We start from the raw sequence: 24,700 nt of genomic DNA, 5'->3' as shown, positions 1-24,700 counted from the left end.
AGTGGGCTAAATAGTGGTCCCTGAAAAATATGTCCATATCTTAATCCCTGGATTCTAGGACTATTACCCTATTTGGAAAAGGGGTATTTGCATTTGGCCTAATGAAAGGCCCTAACCTGAGATGAGCATGAATTATCTAGATGGTGCATAAATACAACAAGAGTTCTTACAACAGACACAGATGAGACACAACAGAGACAAGAAGGAGACAACGTGACCATTGAGGAAGAGACCGGAACAACATGACCGCTAGCCAGAGTGCTTGGAGTCCTCAGAAGCTAGAAGAGGCAAGAAAGGAGCTGTCTCACAGAATCTTTGGGAGGAACTGACACCATTATTTGGGACTTCTGGTTCCTAGAATTGTTGGAAAATAAATTCCTGTTGTTTCAAGGCACCAATTTTGTGATAGTTTGTTACTGCAGTGGTTTAAAAGAATTGGCCCATTTGTCCAGAGTTGTTTAACTTATGAACATAAAATTGCTCCGGGTATTCTCTAAACATTTTTTCAGCAGCTGCAAGATTTTAGTGATATCTCTTATTTCATTCCCATTTGATACTGGCAATTGCGTGTTCTCACCTTTTATTTTTATCAATCTTACTATCAAGTTTTAAAAAGCGATCTTTTTGTTTTCTTGATTTTTTTTCCTAAGGGGATCACTAATTTCTATTTTCATCTCTATTATTTCTTTGCTTCTGCTGGCTTTGAATTTATTTACTAGATATAATAATTTATGAATGATTTCAGACTGATTTCTCTTTAGTGTCATAAATTTACTCTTTGTCACAGCTTCAGCTACACCCTACACATTTTAATACATCCTATTTTCGTTTTACTCTAGTCTGCGTATTTTAAAATTGTGTTTGACATGGCTCTTTTGATTCACAAATTACTTGTGTAATATCTATGTATTTACAGAATCGAAGAGTTCATCTCCTTGACAAAACCTACATGTGAATTTTCAGGCCTTCCCACGGGCATTTACATTTTCATGCATATCTGCAGTCCTAGCTTGGGTACCTCCATTTGGACGTTTCCTTTCCTGAGTTCTCCTTTTGTGGGGTGGAAAGCTGAAGTCTCCTCAGGCACTTTTGCAAGACCTCTTTATCTGGGGGATAAGAAAACTTGAAAACATTCTTCTCCTTTCTGAATCAGTATTCAGAACTTTTTCATTTTTGTTTGGGGCTCACTGAGCACGAGAGAATCCGTACCTCTACACCAATCTACTTGACATTTTTCAGGGGCTGTTCCATGAAGAAAACTATGTTTGGGTGAGAGGGCACTTTTACCTGTTTAGTTGCTTGCTTGCACTACTGCAGTAAGTGAGTAAAGGCTTGCCTGTGACTTTCACTTTGTTTTTTGTTTGTTTTTTTTGTTTGTTTGTTTTTTGTTTTTTCTCCGGTACCGGGAACCTAACTCACGACCTTGCACTTGCCAGGCAGGCACTTTTGCCGCTGAGCTAAATCCCCAGCCCCTGTGACTTTCACTTTGGCTAGGTGTTTTAATTGACTACTTTGATTCATTCCCGGTCAGTTCTCTCCAGATCAGCTCCACCTTTGGGAAGATTTCATTTCTGTTATTGTTTTTCAGCTTGCTTTTGATACGGTCAAAGAGAACACTCTGTATTTCAGTTCTTCAACTTGTTGAAGTGTTTTGCTGCCTCAGTATATGGCCTACATTGGTGTATTCCTAGGGTACCTAACATGTGTATTCCGCTCTCATTGTACAGTTTACTCTGTATATGTCAACTACATACTTCTTACCAGTTGATGGTTTTATAGAGTTCTACAACCTTGCTAATTATCTTCCACTTGTTCTATCAATTGCCAGCAGTGCTGAAGTTCTCAAGTGTAGCCAAAGATTAATCTATTTCTCTTTACAGCTCTATCAATTACTGCTTCATGTATTTTATAGCACTGCTGTTTGATGCACACATATTTAGAATCATTTTGTCATTCTGGTGGAGTGATCCTTTTATCATTATCTAAGCTTTCTCTTTTTATATAGTTGTAATTTTCCATCCTCTGCATTCTACTTATCAGACAGTATTTTAGCCATTTTTGCTTTTTGGATCAATATTTGCATAATGTGCCTTTTTTGATTCTTTAACTCTTAACCTATCCATGTGTAGGAATTTGAAGTGATTTTATTATAACTTGAGTCATGTTTTGTCTCCAAGAATCAATAACTGTATTTTGACTGGTGTAATGAAACTATTTATAGTTAAACTGTTGTTATATATTTGTGCTACATCTGCCATTTTATTACTTGCTTTCTGTTTACTGCTACTGCTTCTTGTCTCTCATTTCTCATTGTTTAACTTCCTGGAGATGCCATTTTGATTGACTTATAGTGGTTTTGGGTTAATCTCTTCGTATAATTTTGGCAGTTGTCATTGTTCTGGGTGCGATTACACACGTGTGATTATAACCATGTGCAAGCACCCACACTGGATCACCTTGAGTGAAATGCAGACATTTAAGGTCCATTTAGGTACTTTTACCTCACTGACTTATTTATTTTCTTGAGCATCAGAGGGTACTATAACTTTTTGTTCCAGTTATTAAACATTACTCATAACACTGCGAAGACAGTTCTGTTGTATACACACATTTCTGCTCTTTCGAGGTTCGTTTTTTCCTTCTGGATATTCCAAGATCCTTTCTCATATCATTTCATGTTCTTTGAAAGTTTCCATGAAGCAATCTGTAATGGTAGTCCCTGAGGGTAATTTCTTTTAGTTTCCCTTTAAATGACAATGTTTTGTTTTTACCTTATTCTTGAAGGATAATTTTCCAGATATAACATTTTTGGTTGAGCCTTCTATGTGAGTGTTTCCTTGTTCTTTGGCAAGACTGCGGTAATATGAATGTTGGACCTTTCATTATGATTCTTGGGTCCTAAGGCCTTGCTTATGTTTCTGTAGTCTGGTTTGTCTTCATTGTTCAGAGGCTGAATTCTATTGCACATTCTCAAGTTCGTCGATTCTATTTTCTCATCTGAGTTTATCCAATGAGTTATTTACTTCTGATATATTTTTCAGTTCTATAATTCCCATTTAGTCTTTCACTGCAACTACTATTTCTTTATTAAGAATTTACACTTTTTATTTGTTTCCAGAAAACCTGTCAGTGATAGTTGGAGCAGTTTCACAACAGGTACTACAACATCTTTTTTGTGTAATTCTAACACATGAGATACCTCAGTGCTGACATCATTTGATTGTGTTTTTCTGACTTAAGTTGTGATGGTCTTTGTTCCTCTTACAATGGGTTCTTTTATTGTGTCCTGGTGCCTTATTATGTTAGGAGACTCTAAACCCTATTTAAATCTTTTACTTTAGCAGGCAGTCACCCTGTTTACAATTTGCATGTGTTCTTTCATTCTTTTTTTGGGCTGTACTTCCAGTGGCTATGTAATTTTGAGAATCTTTGTGGTGTAATTTTGGACTGCTCGGTTTATATGGTATTACCTGGGTTGCTACTAGCTCTTGCTAGTGCTACCTGACGGGGCAGGGGATGTTTTACCTGGTAGGGATTCCATGTATTTCTCCATTGAAGGGGAACAATATAGTATGAGTCCCTACTAATGACTCCTGGCCACCCCAATGTCTTTGGATAGGTAAGGAGCATCCCTGGATCTTAGGGACCAAAAGGCTTCCTGGACCTTTTTCCATTCTGCCCCTGTCTATTGTCTTTGGGTGAAAGAGAGACTTGGGCTTAGAGGTAAAAAGGGGCTTCCCACACAAGGCTGCTTGCTGTTGAGTTCTTCTGACTCACTTTCATATCTCATGGCAGAAGTAGACTCTCAGGTCCAGTGGGAGGAAAAGAAAACTTCCCTAGCGCTTATTTTTGGCAAGGTTTGTAAATGATCTCATGCATCCCAGGCTTATGTGGTCAGAGGGTCTTCTATTCTATTAGAGGAGAAAGGAGCCCAAGTTATTTTTCAGCTTCAGTTTTTACAACTTGAGAAATGAATAGCTTTAGTTAAGTCTATACACTTGATATTGACTCATTACTGAGAAGAGAATTCACTTATTTCACAGAAAAAGCAATTTGTAAAAGCATACATTAAATGTTTCATTATGTACATACTTTATATAAGTATTGGATTTTCATTTAAACAGGAAGCATGGATCAATAAGATATAAAACATAATTTGAGAGCTGATATGGAATAACAATATTAACAAAAAAGCCATTTCCTCTCACTAGATGATTTTATATTCCAAGTGCTGAGCACCATTATTTATGGTATCATCTTACCTCTAATGCTTAAAACAGCCCTACTAAAGTAAGAATCATTCTACTCCTCTCATAGGTGAGTAATAGGGAGCTCAAATGTTTAATTAGCTCATAAAAGAACATGCAGGTGTTAACTCTGAGAGAATGGAGTCCCGACTCCCATGACCTTAGGGTCAACATTCTTCCCACTAAAAGGCATAGTCACTCAGAGATACATAAGCTGCAGATAAAATGAACTTATAATGCTGTCATCGTTGCATGTCAATTGAAAGTGAAAGTGCCTATAAGTAGGATTTATAACTAGAGAAAGACGGCCCTGCTGACTCCCCACTGCACTCATTTTTATGTGGGTGTCTCATTGTCTTTTCAGCTTACAGGCTTTTAAAGTTCAAGCTGAACACTGCATTAGCTACTTCTCCAATTTTCTGTACTTTTTACAGCGCACACTAAAGGTAGCCTGTGAGGCCACTGTGTTCTCTTGCATGGTGGCCCGCCCTCACACTCTAGGGTGTACTTCTTTTTACTTGGCTCAGACTCGGTCTGCAGAGCCTGTTTCTTTTCCCACCTTTAATAAAACTTTGCAAAAACAAAAAACAAAATGAAGCTTGCGTGTGGTTGTACCTTGGATTGTTAAGACCTTAGAATCTATTAGAAAAGAAGGAAAGAAAGAAACAGGAAGAAGGCAAAAAGCCTTCTCTCTTTAGTTTTCAGAGGGAGAACGAACCATTAACGCTCATGAGAATTTGATAGGGCCAGAGAGCAGTCTACTCAGCTGAGTTGCCATTTCTAGATATTAGCAAATGAAAAACTGCAGTAAAACGTATGCATTGTGCTTCACATTTTAACTTCTATCTGCTAAGACTTCTCATTATTACATCCAAGAAATGTGAGCAGCAAAGTTGTCTTTTTCATATGTTGAGAAATGACTGCGTCATTTGTAGTCTAAATGTTTATGTTTGCAAAACTGGTTTGGCTCCAGTTAAATAAATAAGCGCACTGACCTTCACAAAGCTGCTCTGACACTGTCCATTGTCACTGGGGATCCGGAAGTTGCTGTCAAAGCTGAGCTCCAAGTGTTTGCTTTGGTGAGTTACGACTGTCCAGGAGCATCTGCTGTTTTGAGGGAAATTCTGTGGCCAGTGAGGCGATCTGATTGTACCATTTTCTGAATGAAATATTCCACCGCAACCTGAAAATTTTTCATGGAGAAAATCATCACTCTGCAAGGAAAACAATTCTGGAAATTTGAGACTGCTAGAGAGAAACATTGCTAAATGTGAGCTCTAAGTTTGTCATTCCTTATACATGACTCATCGTTGGGGTAGGTTCACAGCAAGAACTCTCAATAAACATAAAGGGCATTGAATCCAGAGGAAACTTCAGCTGTTCCTGCTTTGTGACACCTACACTGAATTCCTCACCAAAGCGGACAGACCTCTGCACTGTCTTCAAACACTAGCAATACTTCTTCCTTCCCTTGAGGTTGTGTAGTATGTATAGCAAGGCAATGTGAGCTCGGTATTTTATTACCACAGACACATGAGAATATGACTCTATATTCATTTATAATTTTACTCTAACATACTGGACTAGCAAAAGTAATTTTGAATTGAGGAAAGTTTCTCCCATTAAGTGATCCTAGTCATCCATATTGAAATCAATTGATGGATGAATCATGGATGGAAAATAAATAACAGGGATTGAGAGAAAGAAAAATCTAGAATTATTGTCATACTCTAAAAATGACAAAGAAAATATGAACTCAACACAAAATGAAGATAAATTAAGGGGAACTCCCTGCCTCTTTTGCTTTTATATTACCTTCCTGAATACTATTTGTTCATTTAAAACTCATGTATAACTTCAACAGTAGCCAGTGGGTTAAGCAAAGATTGAACTAATTTTATAAAGACCTCCGTAATAACTTTTACTCTATGGGAAAGAACTGTCCAGTGTGGTATTTAGGATTTACTGAAATCCTAAATAAAGTAATTGATAAAGCTCTTATCATTTGAGAATTTTCAAAAGGTTTACGTTTTATAGGCACAAAGCTACTCAAATCTGCTATATTTTGACTCAGCACTCATATGCTACAGTATTTGTTGTAAATCACAAACTTTTCAACAGCTCTCCCTGTTGGAGGGATAATATATAAACTACAACTCTTCACGACACAGACCACTTATTTTCCTGCCTTTGCTGCTCTAAGCATTCTGACTCTAAACTCTGAATATTTGAAATGTCTTGCAATTCCAACACCTGTACCTATTACTTGAGATTCCCTGGTTGCTCCGTGCTTTTTTCTCCATGGAGTCTGTATCATGCACTGCTAAGATCAAAGTTTCTGTGCTCACCTGCCTTTTATTCAAATCCTGATTACCAGTTATCAACTATATATTTTAGGTAAATTACCAATCCACTTAATCCTCAGTTTCTGTCCATGCAAAACACAAGAGATAAATACTGCTACTGTGTTATCTTTCTACAGTTGCTACATGAAATGATGCGTTCAGAGCATTAAATCCAACAGAGCAGGTGGAAAATGTGTTTATGGTTAGCCTTCCGTATCAGCATCTGTATCGAGAGATTCAATCAATAGCAGATCGCAGATATTTTAAAAATTCCATATGCACTGAAGAGGAATAGAATGTTTCTCCTTGCTTTTATTCACTAAACGATACAGTATAACTTTTTACGTAGCATCAACATGGTACTAGGTGTTCTAAATAACCTAGATATGATCTAATACAGAAGGGAGAATGCATATAGGTTATATGCAAATACTAAGCCATTTTATATAAGGAATTTGAGCATCTACAGTTTTGTGTCTGCTGGAGTTCATAATCCAAGGAATTATATTTTAAATTAGATAAGAAACTATCTCATTGAAAAAAGTACAAGTGCAGAGAAGGTTTTATTTACCTAAAGTTTGAGTGCTCCATGTAGCATAAAATCCGCCATGTTCAAATGACTGGTCTGAGTTAAAAATCACCGTGAGCTGGTTGGAACCAGACTGTATTGTCCTGGGGTTTGAAATTCCACAGTATCGTCCTATAATGGGTGATTCAGGGGAGCCACCATTCCTGACAGTGACCGAGTCCCAGATGCAGGATGCATGCCTTTCAATGTTAAAGTAAGTAAATGCAAGCTGTGGAAGAAAAGAGAAATACTAAGGCCCTCTGAGCTGTCAGTGAGTTTATCTACCTTGAGGGAGATAAAACCTTACAAATATTTTTATTTTATGTTTCTTCATATAACTTTGTGTTCCTATCTCTTCTTTAATCCTTCTCTCCTCTTGACTCTTTTTCCTACTGAGCTCTCTCTCTCAAATATCTAGAGAGGGGCTTTTTCTCCAGGGAGGGGCATCATTCAGGGGACTCCAGAATTCTCGTGGTCTAGAATGTAACTAAGATCAAGAACAAGAGAACACTTCTCTCCTAGACATGGATTTATCTTCTATGTACAAGTTCTCCTCAGCGTGAGAAATATAGCATTTTTCAGTAATCATGGACTTGAGGATATCAAGTGAGATACCTAGTGAGAGAAGTTTAGGGGGAAACAATGATCAGATTGCAGAATCCAAGCCTCTCCAATCACTTGCTTACTCAGCAGATTCTAGTTCCGTGACAATCATGGAAGTATTTTACCCACTCTTAAGAACTCACAGTGATGGTGTGTCCTACTGGAGCTTCCAACAGCCATGAGCAGTGGGTTAATCTGGTGTAAGGGCCAGGGAAGTTAGGGCTGGTTATCACTCCAGCCTCTCCTGTTTGTATTCCACCACAATCTGAAACCAGAATTGTAACTCTCTAAGTAAGATAGAAGGAAAACCCCCACAAAGACATAGTTGTATTCATAGTCATCATACTTTATGATAAAATACAATGGATGAATAAAATGAAAGCAAAATGAGGTGTAATAATATAAACAAAAGATTCTCAGACAATGTTAACTGAACAGAATCACAAAATGAATACAACTTCAAGTTAAGGACAAAGGGGGAGGAAGATAATCTATATTATAAATAATTACACATATTGTATAACTTACAGTAAATGCACTAGAGACAAAGTAAGTAATACTGCCTTTCTTGAAAGAAAAGTGGGCCAGTGAAAATATAGACAAGCTTGAAGAAATGATCAGTCCCATAATTAAACATTCTGTTATCTGATAATAAGCACATACTCAAGAATCAAACTATACATGAGCATGATAAGTTGAAAAGGTGATATATTGATAAAGCTAGGATGATCTCATGCGCAAAACATATAGCATTGCTTCTTGAAGCCTAACTCTTTTCTTTCAATCTGACAAAACTAAATTGGAAAGATGATTAAGTAAAAAAAAAAGAAATCCTCCCTCCCTCAACCAGCCATTTGGTTATAACACAAAGAGATGTTGGGTAAAACTATAAACAAAACTTTTTTTTTTTTTTTAACAAAATGTATTTTGATTCACAGTTAAACTCAGTGGAAAAAAGGGGCTCTCCAAAAATCTACCAGCAGTAAATGCTAAATTTTGGAAGGACAATCTCAAACAGAAAATGTGGCAGTCTGGGAAGGTAAAGAACCAAGATGAGTACCCAGGGGCTGGGGCCTGAGGTTCTGGTGATCAGGCAGGCAGAGAGGATATGACCCTGGATTTCCAGAAAAGGAAAGGTTGGAACAGAGGCTTAACATAAAGCTAAGAATCTAAAAGGACAGCCTTATTAGTTGAAAGGAACTGGAAAAATCCCTAATAGCCAGGAGAATCAGCAAGGAGTAGTGCTACACATCTTGGGTTACAAACTCTGAATGTCACAGATGTAAAAGCAATATGAAACATCAGCAAATAATGTGCAGTCATAGAGTAAAATATACATCATCACCAAGTGCAGCTTATTCTGGCAGTGTAAGAATTGCTTAATAAGAGAAAAATATTTCTCAAATACGAAGAGAAAAATAGGATCATCTCACCAGACGGATAAAAATATTTGATAAATCTTACAACTAATCCTATTTTTTAAATTTTGTCATTAAAAATTAAAAGGTCTTTCACTAATCTGAAAAAAAAGCTATTTGAAATCTAAGAGCAAGCAACATGTTTTACAATAAAATGCCACAGATATTCACATTAAGATCATCATCTTTCTTGTTTAATATTATAATAGCAGCACAGTCAGTGAAATAAGGCAAGGAAGAGAAATGAAGTATTTAAGGGCTGAAAATAAAAGAACTTTCATTTGTAAGAGATATGATTGTTTACATTGAAAAACAAAAACAAAGAACTAATGACAAAGTATTAAAACCAGCAAGAGCATAACAAGACCTGTAAAATAAGAATATATAAAAATTATAAAATTCCTAGCTATCAACCATGAATTGTTTAAATGTAACTTGGAAAAATTTCATTGACATAACTCAAAAAACTAATTACTACTTAGAAACAAATCTCACAGGGGCTGGGGATTTAGCTCAGCGGCACAGAACCTGCCTGGCAAGTGCAAGGTCATGAGTTTGATTCCCGGTACCGGAAAATAACCAAAAAAACCCAAACAAACAAAAAAACAAATCTCACAAACTATCCACGATATTTTTTATGGAAAAGACTATAAAAAGTTTAACTATGATATTATTTCCAGGGAGTGAGATTTGAATCGTAGTCTTACCTGTAAAGAAATACTCTGCCCGGAATCCTGTACGTTCTTCATGTTCATTCGTGACAAAGTGTATCCACACCTGAGGATAAGGTATTACCAGTGGCACTGTAGGTTGTGTAGGGCCACAAAATCTCCCTAATAGGGGCCCTTCAGAATCACCTGATAAAATAATACACCACGTACTATTATTTATATAGTTTTTGAAAAATACATTTAATAAAAAATAACAAAAAAATTGTACAAAGTCACAAAGTTTCTCTGTTTTTGTTAACTGCAAAAGAGAGAGTTCCTCTGATGGAGTAAACCAAAAACCAAAACAAACAAAAAACCTAGGATGTTTTGTTATAGACACATCTCTACTATGTGTGTTGTTAATTCCTTCTGGTTTGTGTTTTCATAATTGCTTCAGTATAGCTAAACAGAGATACAACTAATTTAAGAAATCCTTTGCGTTATACCTTTTTTAGTGAGTAATAAATGCAATACCAATGGTGACAAACTATATCCTCCGGATAAAGGTGGTAATTGTCTCATCTCTTAAGGATTTCCTCAGTGTATTCAGTCAGCAAAAATGGAGAAAATATTCAGTACTCAGGCCAAGAACTGTCACATTTGAGCTGAATGTATTTTATGAAGATTACTTTTCACAGAAATTTGATTAACATTTATAGAGCACCTAGATAGCTCACATCTATCTGCTATTTATTCTGTCAGATGAACATCGCTGATCTCATAAATCATTGAAATACAGCATTTTAACAGTTGCTAAATCTGAAAGAATAAAGAGAAAATGACATTCGACTAAGTGAAACTTTATATACGGCTATTTTGCTTGATTCTATAGGCCAGTAGCTTTGAATCAGGTAGAAGAGGTGAAGGTTTATCAGCTTTTCATAGAGAACATCATTAAACTACAAATTTCATTTCCCTCCTAAGACCTTCTAGACTCCTCACCCTCAGAGTGTTAGGATGATTCTCCCTTGAAGTCCCTGGTTTGTGAACATAGGCTGTCTCACATTCTCCTACCACTGATCTCTATAATTGTCTAAGAACATCCCCGCCAACGAACTAACTTTTGCTCCTTCCAGTTTTCTTTTCTCTAAATTTTTGGATAAAGAAGAGTTCAGGAAATCTTTGACAGCACAGACTGTCCACAATATTATTTTCCTCTTCTATTTACTTACACATATATTTGTTAGGAAACAACCCTGACATAGGTCTAGCTGCAAACACAGATCCACCTTACTGATGCTTGCAGTGTACTTTTTAACTCAGCTGGACACAAAAGTAAGTAAGGCTTTGTTTCAGCATTCCCTTTGGGTCTTGTGTGCCTATGTGGCGGCCACTAATTCCTTTGATTCTTTGTGGTCTCCAAGTATATTAGCCAGCTTTGATTGCTGGAACACACTACCGGATACTTGCACCTTAAAGGAGGAGAGCTTTGTTTTAGACAAAGCCCTTGGACAAAGGCTATAGTTGCTAGATGGTTGAATATGGTGAAATAAACCCTAGGAACTAATTCACAAGGAGGTCCTTCTCGTGTAGAGGACCCAGGGGCTCTTTTTACAAATGAAAGGTTTATACTTCTGTACCCTTGAGTCTGTGATGGGTGGAGTCTTGCCGGTTCCTGAGATGCTATTAAGGCATCTCTCTTCTTGTCTCAGTTCAAAGTCCCTGCTTTCTTTCTACTGCTACTGATGACCTCAGAAGCCACCCTCCCTTAGCCCCAAAATTACATGTTCTTCTTTTCTGGCCAAACTCCAAGTTTTTCAAATCTTTCTGTTCTGCTTTTTGTTCCTGATTCTCACTACAAATCTGGCTAAAGACAGTAATTCCCATGCCATACACCGGACAATGGGCTGACTTGAAAATTCCTCTACCAGATCAATCACTCTACTGTCTTTAAACAGCTTCATATAACATTGTGGGCTATGGACAAAATGTAGCCAAATTCTTTGCCAAAAAGTAGCACAAATGGCCTCTAGGCCAATTGCTACCACAACCCTCACTCCCAGCTAAAGCCTCATGAACCTGGTCTTTATTCTCCCTATTTGTATCAGAATTCTGGTCTTTTCTGACTAGAATCATCCATCAATCTTCATTTACAGCACCCATAGCTTTCTCTAGATTGGTTCTTGAAACTTTTCCAAGCTCCTACCTGACCAAGTGGTTTAGAAACCTTTTGGTGCTGACTTGCAGGAGGAGTTTGGAAAAGTTTCAAGAAGCAATAGCGAGGGATAATGGAGCAAAGATGCTCACTTCATGGCGCTGGGAAGCTGAGACTAGAAAGAGAGCCAGAGAGGAAGGGGCCAGGAACTAGATATAGTCTCCAAGGCCACACCTCCATGATACATCCAGAAACACTGAAAAGTGTGCTTTGCTAATCCCCAAGTCGTCACTCAAGCCAACCGAGCTGACAATCAAAGTTAGCAATCACAGCAAACATAAGAAATATCCTGTAAGTAAATGAGAGAACATGTTCTTTGAAAGAACTCACCTGCTCGAAACTCAAGGACATCAGATTGACAGTCTTGATGACTTTCAAGAGCAAAATCCACAAAATTAATATAAATAGATGAATTTCCCTCATTTGGATTGCTGAGAGTCCATTCACAGTTCAGGTTTCTTGAGTAATTATTGACTCCATTATAGCCAGGAGAAGTAAAGTTTCCATTGTGGTCATTTGCAAGAGACCCACCACACACTAAGAAAACAAATGGCAACAGAGAACTTAATAGTAAAACTCATGCTGTAACAGAAGACGCCAATAATCCAGGAAAAGAAATTAAAATAACAACAGCACTATTGCTGTTGTGATTTGTCTTTCTGGATGCAGTCAGGGCTGTTGATAAAAGACATGTAAAGAAATCTCTGTGAGCTGATGTAAGAGAGTTAGGCAAAAATAAAGTTTATTTATTTCTGTATTGGCTTAAGAGTAGATGGCGCAGACTTGGCTGATGATCAGGACCATTAAATTTGTACTTATTGTTCCGTAATACTGGATTTAGAGGAGCGCCTATATATATTGGTGGTAGGTCCCAGTGGCTTCTGCTTAGCAATTCTCTACTTGATCCAGGAAACTAATTGGGCCAAAGTATAACACGGGGGTGCCAATGAATTTGCAAGTTTTACATGGCAATGAATGTCTCATGGCAATGAATACCTCAGTGAAATAAAGAAGTTTTTTGAAAATTCATTGCCATTCCTTCTAAATTTTAAAACCCTTACACAATAGCACCAATCGAAAGGGCAGAAAATATTTATACACAGAGGCTACATCTTGCTTCATTATGAATATTCTTTATCAAATGCAGAGCCCTCCATTCACTCTCACTGGAAACGTGTATATGGGTGGGTGACTAAGACATAGTACAAAGTGGCCTTGGGACAAAGTTGCTTTCTAAAAGGTAGATGGTATCTTCAACACAGAAGAACTGACCAAGGACTGTGGATCTGAATCAAATCCTCATGGCAATGGAATTCTGCTAAATGCCCAATTAATAGCATTTGTTAAAAGTTTATAATTTACAATTGTACCATTGTTTCTGAAATCAAAAAGCTTTTTGGTTTGAACTGGATTTTCTTTTTGAATGTGTATGTTTGTTTTATGCTGAGGATGCTAGGCATAATTTTAGTAATCACAGAGGAGAAAATAGAAGGCTCTGCTGCTGTTAGTGGTATCTGTGGGGCATCTGGACTGTAACTGATTTAAAGGAGGTGTTTTCACAGCATCTCACATTACCTGCATCTTCACTGGATGTGTAGGAAGCATTGAAGCCTCCATACGGCCGAGATCCATCTGTGAAAAACACAATTTTCATTGTGTTTCCTGAAGATCGTATTGCATTGCTTCCATTTACACTGCTACACAGTTTCTCGAATTGAGGAGAGTTAGTTCTAATGCCATTGAATATCTGTTGGAAAAATAGTTTAACCTTTAGATATGGAGTGCATCTTACAGAACATTTCCTAGAAGATGATATTCCCAGCCCAGACTGACTTCCACCTGAGAGAAACCTGGGCGGAAATTAATTAACAATGCAGGCACCCATCCTAGTATCATAAGCCAGCCCATTATCCTGGACATATGCTGTGGCCTTAGGTTCATTTTATTGAAGTGAAGTATTGCAGTAATACCTTCCCACCATGTGGTGACAGGTGAAAGACTGCTGTACACTTGCAAGTGGGGACCACGACCAAAATGTGAAGTCAGTGTGAGAGATGCTTCTGCCATAGTTCACAGAGCTCACTGAGGGACAGTTCTTTTTAATAATGCACTAGGACTTTTGTGGGTTTTTTTGGTTTTTTTTGAGACAGGGTCTCGCTATGCAGTTCAGGCTGGCCTTGAGCTCACTTTGTAGCCCAGGCTGGCTTCGAACTCACAACGATCCTCCTGCCTCAGCCTCCTGAGTGCTGGGATTACAGGTGTGCACCCCACTCCCTGTGCCAGGACCTTTGATATTTAGGGGGAAAGGCATAAATGTTAATCTCTAATGGTTTAATATATGTAATAGCTCAAATATTTTAAAATGCCTTGAGCAGTAATTTAAAAATCAATCTCAATATAAACATAATGGTTCTTTCTTAATTAGTTATGGATCCTAAAGATTCAATTTTCTTACTCATTTGACTTTTAAAAAGATGGGGCAGAGTAGTACTGACTCCACAATATTAAACAATAACTCTAGTTGCTTACATAGTTATGATAATTTGCAAAGCATTTTTTTGCTGCTGTATAAAACCAAGTGAATATTTTAGGATGACTGCTTTTCAGAGTTCAAAAAAGATCCAGAAGAAATAATTAAAGAATAATTCACTGATTGAGTGGTTGATATTCCTGTTTTTAGAAAGGATTTAATTGGCTCAAAATTAGAAATAATGACTCAGACTATGGCACTAAAAGCTCTGCAGAAGGAAGAAGAATTGTATTACAAAGGATTACTGTAAGTGACTATTAAACTTAGCTCTCTGGGGGCTTCTGCTTTAAAATTTTCTCTTATTTGTTGAGCAAACACAAGGCCATAGTCTGTTAATTACCCTGTCAGACTATCTTGGTCAATCAGCACAACACCATCTTGTGCATATACTAATACCCATTTTTCCAGATCAAGACACTAGAGTAATGGGAAATTTGCAATTTGTAGATGTTTAAAGAACTAGGAATATTTGACGTGGGCTTCCAATCCTGATTTCAAACCCATAAAACAAAGTATAAAGAAATAAAAATCATAAACATTTCAATCTCACTGAAAACAGGAGTGGGCAACACATACTCAGAATGAAAGGGGATTGTACCAACCGGAGGCTAACGAGGTAAGTTGGAAACCATGAGCAGTGGCCTCCACCCCTGACTGTGCTGGCCTTGCAGCAGAATCACAATGACTGAAGCTCGCACAGTCATCCATTGATCACATGCACAGCTGCCTTTAGAAGCAACCAGAGTGCTATTTCCATTCTGGTTCTCTAATCCCTCTTGTGCTCAGAAACTACAACTCCCAGAAGATAACAGCATAGAAGTAGACACAAGAGTTTCAGGATAGGTTATAAAATTTGCTATGAACACGAATGATATTTAACACATGTCTCATGGTACTACACCCTAGGTGGAATAGCTTTTTGCTCTCTCTGTCTGAACAGAGTCAAATAGGCATCTTGATTTTGGAAGATATGTTCACTCCACCTGGGTTTGGTACTAGGCAAGTAGCCCCGCTCTACCTGCAGATCTTTAAAAAGGCTTGCTTCCTTCCTTCCTCCCTTCATTCTTTCCTCCTTCCCTTCCTTCCTTCCTTCCTTCCTTCCTTCCTTCCTTCCTTCCTTCCTTCCCTCCTGCCCTCCTGCCCTCCCGCCCTCCTGCCTTCCTTCTTTCCTTCCCCCTTCCCTTCCTTCCTTCCTTCCTTTCCTCCTTCCTTCTGTCCTTCTGTCCTTCCTTCCTTCCTTCCTTCCTTCCTTCCTTCCCTCCTTCCTTCTTTCCTTCTTTCCCTCCTTCCCTTCCTTCCCTCCTTCCCTTCCTTCCTTCCTTTCCTTCCTTCCCTCCTTCCTTCCCTCCTTCCTTCCCTCCTTCCTTCCGTCCTTCCTTCCTTCTTTCCTTCCTTCTCTCTTTTCATCTTTTATGGTAAGTGTTGAAGTAAACAGAAGATGGGCAAAAGGCAATCCACATACCCTCATCCGGAGCAGAGGGCAGAGGAAAAAAAAAACAAACACAGAATATATACAAATATTTTAAAGAAAAGAAAAATGGACATCATACTAAATATTCAGAGAGAAATTATTTCCAAGAATGCTTCTTTGTTATAATTTTACCTAAGAGAAAAGACCAGAAGACATGAGATTCATATGTGTCCCTAATTAAAAAGCTAAGTCCTGCCCTCCAGCACCTCTTATGAAGCCCAAGTTAACAGCTCCAGCTATGAATACAGTGCTTCCAATTTTTCATATTTTATGCTTAAACCTGAATGAACAGTCAGTAATTACCAGAGTCTAGAGAAATGTCTACTATAAAAGGTAGAAGCAAATAGAAGTTAATGGCAGATAGGAATTTAAAGGAAAAGGATCACCTCAAAAGTGACATAAAACTTCAAAATTATGATTAACATATTCACATGTATGAGTATATATAATTGTAGAATATATACATTCAATAATGCTGGTGAAATGGGATAGTTTCAGATGCATAGATTCTCAAAAAAACCTACCACTCATACTCATTTCTCTTGGGAGTTACAGGTGACTCTGCTCTGCAAAAAGAAGAAATTAACAAAGCAAAGGAAATGCGTAGTGTTACAAAGCCAGGAAATACATAGTGTTATAAAGTCAGAATGTGCTGGCACTCAGAATCAATCGTGAGTAAAATAAATGCTTGCCCTCATGGGGTTTACCTGGAGTAACCCTGCCTGCACAGAACACTTACAATCACATGCTCATTGCTGCAGGACGGATGAGCTCCCAGCCTCAGGCTGTTGAAAGTCAGAGTGATCCGCCTGCCCTCCTGCACGGTGATTCTCCACTCGCAAAGCCGGCTGTGAGGATTTGGGCTCGGGTAGTTGGGAGAAGTAAATGTTCCAGTGGAGCCCTGTAGATCGCCCCCACACTCTGAGGCGGGGAAAGAACAAGAAAAGTTCCAGTCAATAAAATGGTTCCTCTCATAAGGAAATTAATATTTAATTCTCCCTCTAGATGAAAATATTGCCCTTATTTATCACTATATGCTTGTGAACACTTTTAGAAACCATTTCTATTTACTGCTTATCTCTGTTAATATTTAATCTTTGCTTTCTTGGACAATAATTCATTGGGCAGTGTTTTAATTCTCATCAAGGCCCAAGATAAGTGAAAGGCTATTAAACAGTGAATTTAAGAAAGCTAAAGTGATTATTTAGGTTTTGCAGACAAGGTCTTTACCTCACCTGAGCTTGTCAGGGGATTTGGGAATATGAATTCTGGAGTAACCTGAGGACTAAGAGACCAGTTCTCTTAAGATGGATATCAGAATGTAATCCTCATCTCTCATCTCTCACTGCATCTCTTTCTTTGGTAGCGCTTATCACAGTGGGAATTTTTCCTTCATTGGTATGACTGGTGATGAATGGCCACTTCTCCATTAACCCCAAGGGCCAAGAAGACAGGGTGGCATTTCGGTTTCCAAACTGTTGTAACCTCACTCCCCAGCATAGCGTCTTGGCGATCAATAATGGGGTTTTTTAGACTCACCTGCCAAGCTGGATTCAAACCGAAGCCTGAACCCCGGGGCAGTAACTGAGTCATCCGTGACAAACCTGACAGAGGCAGCATTGCCAGAGGTGTCTATGCTTTCAGGGATAGCGTTTCCACAGTATCTACCCAAAAGATGTCCTGTGAGGATCAAAGGATATATTCAGGTCATTGATTCTCTACTTAAGGTGTTGTGCACTCACAAAGAAAATAATAAAAGACAAAAACCCCGCCTGAGAAGAAATGATAACCTCTGTCAAGAAAAGCAAAAGGTCAGGGGTAAAAGTCAACATATTCAAATATATGAAGATGTGCTTTTAAAAATGCAACCAATTAGAAGAAGAGCGTCTCAGCACAATGAGAAAGACCTGCTTAGTTGGTTAAAGGAGTGGGCCAGTCAATCGAGTGACAAGTGTGGCTCTCCTATTACTAAGGACATGCGGCATCCTTTCCTCTCCCTATCAATCAGACACCCCCTCCCCAATAACTGCATGGGGCACCGAGGGGTCTCAACAGGAGGAGGATGCCCTGCCAGTGCAGTGCTCTCCAGTGTGATCTTCTGGAAGAGCTACAGACAACACCTGGGACCTGGGGCATCCCTTGCAAAGCGGCAGCATCCAGGGAGAGAACTGATGGCCCTGGCCAGAGCTGGTGGATCTAAGCTTCTCAACAGACAGTAGATATACTCTTGGCTTTCTTGGAGATAGAGAAACTCCAGATGCTGAATAACTACACGAGAACATGAAAACCCCAGTAGAGAGCAGATACTTTTCACTGACCAGCGGTATGGTTTTCCCAGATCTCCACAAAGTCTTTTTCACAGCTGGAGGAATTCTGAAGGTTAAAGGCTTCAAAATGGATGGTGAGATAATGTCCTGCGAGGCCCTCGAACCGCCACTGACAAAATAAGTTATTTGGATATGGAAGTGTGGGGTAGCCAGTGCTCTCAATGACACCGTTTTGTCCTGTTACCGTTCCTCCACACCGGGCTGCAAAACACAAAAAGGGCAATGTTCTACTGCAGACTTTTCTCTGATTAAACCCGAATATTTGAAAACTTCCGAGTGCCATGAGAATATGAATTGTTTTTGTTTTTGTTTTTGTTTTTGTTTTTTCTGGTACCAGGAATCGAACTCACGACCTTGCACTTGCCAGGCAAGTGCTGTGCCACTGAGCTAAATCCCCAGCCCCATGAGAATATGAATTGAAGTTTTAATAATTCTGAATATGTTTGGCAAGAGCTTTCCTTATTATTTTAAGTATACTGTTGATAAAAAGAGAAATAATACAAGTCCAGTCAATAATGGGAAAGAGAAAATGAGTTACGAATGGTATATTCTGTAATGTCACACTAATTCTCTTGGATTACTATATGAGAGCTATTAGTGGCAAGCGTATTTCTTTTCAAGAACCATCTGATAGATTGACATGGGCTCCTGGGTTGATGATTCTAAAGATTGTCCAAACTCAACTGAAAGTAGATTAGTGATGCCTGCCATGTGTAGTTTAGCTATCAAATAAATATTGTATTACAGTGACAGGTTTCTCAGGGTCTGGAAAATTACCCTCCAATTATTTCTTATTAGTTGGATGTGATAACCAAATTGAATTATATGCAATTGACTCAGGATAGAACATGACGAATGGTATAGCTTAAATGTTATTACAACTAGGCTTTCTGACATTTTGCTCAATTACATACTTGTTTAGATCATATCCAGACTCGCAAGATACTAAATCGAATTCCACTGTAACCACACTGGAGGGAATTTTCAATACTCATATTTATTTTTCATTTTTAAAATAAGAAAATCAAAACATTAAAGTAATATTTGCTTTTTGTATGGTGATTGATTTGGCATTGAAGACTTAGAGGAAAAATAATCTCCACTCTATTATTGATGAGTTCAAAATCTCTGTATTAAATATGGTTGTTTGTAATATGAATTAACTTTATTACTTAAAGTAAAATGCATATTGCATGTTAAAAGAAAAAGTAAGAATTTGTGTAGCTAGGCATATTTTTAACAATGCCAGGAAAATACATAAAATATTCAAATTTAGTAAAAATAGTGTTTTAAAAGGAAAGGAAAAGAAAAAATTAGAATGCATAAATGACTATGGCTTTAAACAGTTTTGCCTTTCACTTATTTCTGTAATTAAAATAAATGTCCTTTTTTTTTTTTTTTTTGTACCAGGAATTAAACTCAAGACCTTGCGCTTGCCAGGCAGGTGCAGTGCCACTGAGCTATATCTCCAACCCGGGTGTTTAGAATGGTTTTTGTTTGTTTGTTTGTTTGTTTTGATCATTAAAATAATTCTTAACATTAGGCGGGTAAAATAAAAAATAAAAAAATAAAATTAGGCTGATGGAAAGACTTATTTTTGAAAGAAATACTTCAGAAAGTTTAATGTATTATTGTACCACAACTTTCATGTTTAATATTTTAAAAACGTGTTACCTATAGAATACTTGGCCTTGAATCCCACACGAGTAGAATTGTCAGACCGGAACCTCAAATACATCAGCTCTCTTGAGGACAGCTGGCTACGGGGCAAAGACATCCCACAGGATCTGGAAAGTACTGGTGACCCCGAACCATCTCCGTCCCGCAACTCAAGGTAACTGGAAATGCAGCTAAAAGTGAGGGGGGGGAAAACCTTAGTTAAGTTTATAAAGCCGATTGCTTTGATTTATCTTGGTAATGAAGGTTTCACCAACTTCATTCAAGGGTACTATGAAGTCATCCTTTATATATCATAAGGTAGTATGGCGGAGCCAGTTTACACTTCCTGGCACTTTAAAATGCTGTATATTTTCTAATGTTAACACAGTCTTTTGTTGATAGTTCCAAAGACAAGTTTTACAGGCACTACACAGGAGAAAGTTCACTGGCCTTCCGTACTGTCAATTTTACAAATATAAAAGCCGTTTTCAAGTTAATCCCTGCGGATTTCAACAAAGCCAGTACTTTGGCAGAATCATTTGATACATTTCACAGGAGAAAGATAAGAACGCTTTCCTCACAGCTCTGGGACCCGGGCTAGTGGGGAGTGTCAGCTGGAATTGTCTATGTCCATAACGAGGACGAGTCTCCACCTAATGTTTCCTGAGAAAGCCAAACCAGCCAAGGAATGTGCGGTGAGTGGAAGAACAGTATTATAGCTCCTGCTCAGAGATAAACACAAAGTTCTTGTATCTAGGTTTTGTGTCACTCATGCAGATGCATTCAACCTTCATTACATGCAAGAGGAAGTCATGTAAGATGTTGTGTTCCAATTTGTTTTTACAGGTGAGAGTTTTCCTCTGTCTTCAGCATGGTAAGAAATATTCTCTGGGCTGTAACCCTCTAAGGATCCTTATTAAATCGAGACGAGGAAATTGTACTTGCTTTAGTGCTGTTTCTGACACTGGTGACCCCTGGTAACACGTCACATAAATTACCATTTGTTAAACAGGTATTTTATCATGTATGACATTGCATATGAAGCCGGGCCAATAAATACTTATCTTCCAGAGGCACTATACTTTTCCTGTGAGAGGAAGAACAGATAACATAAATCTAAGGCACCACCCTAGGTGTCTCTTAGAAAATGTGCCAAGAGTCACAATGGACAGTATCAGTGTATATAATCCACTCAGCTGATGAAAGAGTGAGTGGCTGTTGGGTGAAGTTTTCAGGCCGGAGGGAGGCATTAAGCTTGTCCCTTTGTCCCTGGATTTCCTACACAGTATGCGCTGCTGACAAAAGAAGAAATAAATTGTTCTGCGACATGACAAGTAAAAATACTAACGTTGGGTAAGAGAAAAATCAAAACGGAAGTGACCTACTTGGGTGTTACTTCAATATCAAATTGATCTTCAAACTGTAGTCTTATGCTCTTTCCTGGAGGAGCGGATATGATCCAGACGCAATCAGCATTCGGCGGATAATTGCTAGGGTAGTTGGGGGAGGTCACATATCCACTAGCATCGGCACCATGGATGTAGATGTTGCCTCCACAGGCTACCGAAAAACACGGTTAAATCAATCTCTAGTCTGGTGAAGGAGGACATAGTCAGCTGCTGCGATCACTTCTTTAAAGTGAACCTGCCTGGGTTTCCAGTCTCACTTTCCTTTCATCTAGAATGATCTTCATTTTCTTTTTAAGCAAATAAATTCTGGATTTGCTACTGAGGAAGCTCTCGGGTGTGTCACTTTTTAATTTGCCAAACCATCTATTCTTACTGAAAATTTCACTCTTCCTGAAAGCCAGTAGAAAACGATACACAGAACATGCCTCAAATGTCACAGAAGCACAAACACGCACTCACCGGTTAGGAGAGTGTGTAAGGACACTAGCAGTTGTAACCGCCACTGGCTGCTCACTTCAGGGGAGTGAAACAGCTGTGTTCTTCGTATATTTGTACAACGCTGTGGATACCCATTCATTATATTTGTTCATGATTTAGATTAAGGAGCGAGAGATGGATAACAGGTAGGAATGTATCAGCTTTTTGGTAAGAAAATAAAGGAGATTTTTGTACTTCTTTTCTAAAAGACAAGTACTCTGTAAAATAATAATTTTCTTTCTTCTACAAACATTTTTTGGTAATGTCAGCAAATAAATGAGGCAGGAGTAAACACATCTACAATGTCAAAGAAATTAGCCTATTCAATTAGTAGCCACGCACACACTTGATCTACTAAATTCAAGCACTATTTCCACTGTCACTCAGCCACTGATGGTCACATCCTGAGCTTTGACATTACCCAGAATTACCCCATCTCTGAAGTCCTGAATTATGAACCCCTTTGATGGCCTTTGACAACCTTGATCCATGTCTTTCCCTCAAGGTCCCCTTGCAAAAATGTCAGTTTTGTGGTCGTTTTCAATTCAAGCCATTCAAGGAATCTGGCACCACTGAAAATATATGATCTCCAATCTCAGTTCCTCCGAGCATTCGCCCAATGCTTTCCATGTCAAGGATAATAACTCTATGAACCTTATTACCTAAACCTTTTGTTCTGCTTATTCCCTCTTGATCCTCAACACACTACATGGAGTTCTACTTGAGAAAAGAAATAAATTGGATGAGAATCCGATCAATTTGTGACACCTTATTCGTTTTAAAGTGTATGAGTTCATCTGCATCCCTGCCCTCTCCACGCTCCTATACGTTATTCCCCTACACCTGTGGGTCAGGTTTCCATCCCATCTGTCTCTTCAGGGCTCTTGCTGTACATCATTTCTCTTCTCCTCTGCTGCTTTTCTCCCCACTGCTCATCCTATGACCTTCAAGTCTGTCAAGTCTCCGGGTCTTTAATAGCCTGCAAGTTATATACCCCAAGATCTGTTTTCAACCCTCATTTAACATCCATAGCACGTACCATAGTTGACCTTATCTCCTTTCTCTTCATTTGTATCCCTTAGCTTCTTAGACACAAAGCTCTTCTCCTCCTGTGGCCCTTGGGCTTCCCTGACATTGTTGGAGACTCCTAGCAATCTTTCTACAGATTTCTTATCTTCTCACTCTTAATACTTCCTTCATCAATGGCATATATCCTCATGACTTAAACTATAACCAGGCTGTTGATGACTCCCTTACCTATAGATTTGGTCTGGGCTCCCTTCTGACCTCCAGGTTCATATTCCAACAGCTACCAGACCTTTCCACTGAATGTCATTTAGAGATTTCAAACTGAACATGTCTCAAAAAGGATCTTCTCTGGTCATCCCTAATTCACACATGAGTAAGTGACAGTATAGTGCCTTCCCTGCTGGTGATCCCCCCCACCTTATTTTTTCTTTAATACCTTTTACCTTATGATGTATTATATATTTCACTTTTTTGTTATGTGTGGTTTAACGCTAAAATTAAGCTACATGTAGATGGATTGTGTTTGTTTGTTGCTTCTCTTTGGACCTAATTCAGTGTGCATTACATGGAAAGTTCTAGATAAATGTTTGTGACCAAATGGCCAGAAATCTAGCACTTATGTTTCCTCCATCCCTTCTTTCACCTTCTGCGTAATGTGACATCCAGATCTACTCCATTCAGTATGCAGAATCTCTCACTATGCTCTCTCTTCTACCTTCTTACTGTCATTGCTTTGGTTCAGGACCTAATAATATTTTCCCTGAGTTACTCTTTCATCATTACTCTTTCTCTTTTTAGTCTTTCCCACCCCAATATGTTTTCAGGGATACAGCCACACTGGTCTCCTCATCTGGTCACGCCAGACTTGTTTGGGATTAAAATCATTCCGTGGCTCCCCATAATCTTCTGGGTAATATCCTTTCTCTGTAGAGTGGTACTCATGGCCCCTCACATGATGATTTCTTCCTGCTCCATCTCTCTATTTACTCCTTTTGACTCTATTTTCCAGTAGCAGTAAGTCCTTTCAAAACTGTGAATACATTTTCTCTTGTAACAGTGAGATTTTATGTGTTGTCACATACTTTCTTCACTAATTAGCCAATCTCTATTCATCTCTCTGTAGATGGTTCTGCATGTAAACCTAGTTCTTCATGCATCCTGATGCATTCCTACATCGAGGACTCATTATACCACGTGATTGTGTCTTTCCCTATCTGTCTCCTCACTGAATTGAACCCCTCAACAGAACAAGGTAGTTTGAAGTTTGCACTGTATGAAGCACTTTATAAAATTTTCTGGCAGTACTGGAAGTTGAACCCAAGGCCTTGCTAGTGAGCTACATCCCCAGACCTTTTTTAGTTTTTATTTTGAGGCAGGGTCTTGCTAAGTTACTAACTTGGTCAGGCTGGGTTCAAACTTGTGATTCTCGTGCCTCAGCCTTCCAGAGCGCTGGCATTACTGGCGTGCACCACCATGCCTGGCTTGATGAATGTTTTGTTGATAGGTTAATTAACAAATCAATTAATTGGATGATAATAAAAGATTGCTGGCACAAGATCATAGAGGGCTCAATCAACCATAGTGAAGAGATGTCTCTGGAGAAAGATGATATGAAACCAGGTGAGTTTGATGTCAGAGTTATTCACACAAGAACATACAATAAAGTCTGAGAAATAGGCAGAGAAGTAGAGACAAGAAAGACAAATGCTGGTGATAGGAAAATGGATGAATTGATAAGTAGGAGGAAAGATG

At 38.5% G+C, this 24,700-nt stretch overlaps 1 protein-coding gene across 1 annotated transcript in view; it reads right to left on the bottom strand.

Moving 5' to 3' along the window:
- Positions 1-24,700, bottom strand: part of Cubn (cubilin (intrinsic factor-cobalamin receptor)) — a 248,624-nt gene that overhangs the window by 55,830 nt on the left and 168,094 nt on the right. The window contains exons 44-54 of the mRNA XM_005386965.1: positions 21,419-21,593; positions 20,049-20,224; positions 18,366-18,575; positions 17,587-17,727; positions 16,787-16,968; positions 13,622-13,793; positions 12,377-12,583; positions 9,889-10,038; positions 7,907-8,028; positions 7,164-7,389; positions 5,243-5,430 (exon numbers count right to left, since the gene is read on the bottom strand). Of these exons, the coding sequence (XP_005387022.1) occupies positions 5,243-5,430; positions 7,164-7,389; positions 7,907-8,028; positions 9,889-10,038; positions 12,377-12,583; positions 13,622-13,793; positions 16,787-16,968; positions 17,587-17,727; positions 18,366-18,575; positions 20,049-20,224; positions 21,419-21,593 (1,949 nt within the window). The remainder of the gene's footprint in view (positions 1-5,242; positions 5,431-7,163; positions 7,390-7,906; positions 8,029-9,888; positions 10,039-12,376; positions 12,584-13,621; positions 13,794-16,786; positions 16,969-17,586; positions 17,728-18,365; positions 18,576-20,048; positions 20,225-21,418; positions 21,594-24,700) is intronic.

The sequence above is a fragment of the Chinchilla lanigera genome, unplaced genomic scaffold (assembly GCF_000276665.1).
Source record: "Chinchilla lanigera isolate Chin_1 unplaced genomic scaffold, ChiLan1.0 scaffold00028, whole genome shotgun sequence".
Lineage (NCBI taxonomy): Eukaryota > Metazoa > Chordata > Mammalia > Rodentia > Chinchillidae > Chinchilla > Chinchilla lanigera.
The sequence above is the reverse complement of the archived record's forward strand: the minus strand, read 5'-3'. Positions and strand labels throughout refer to the sequence as shown.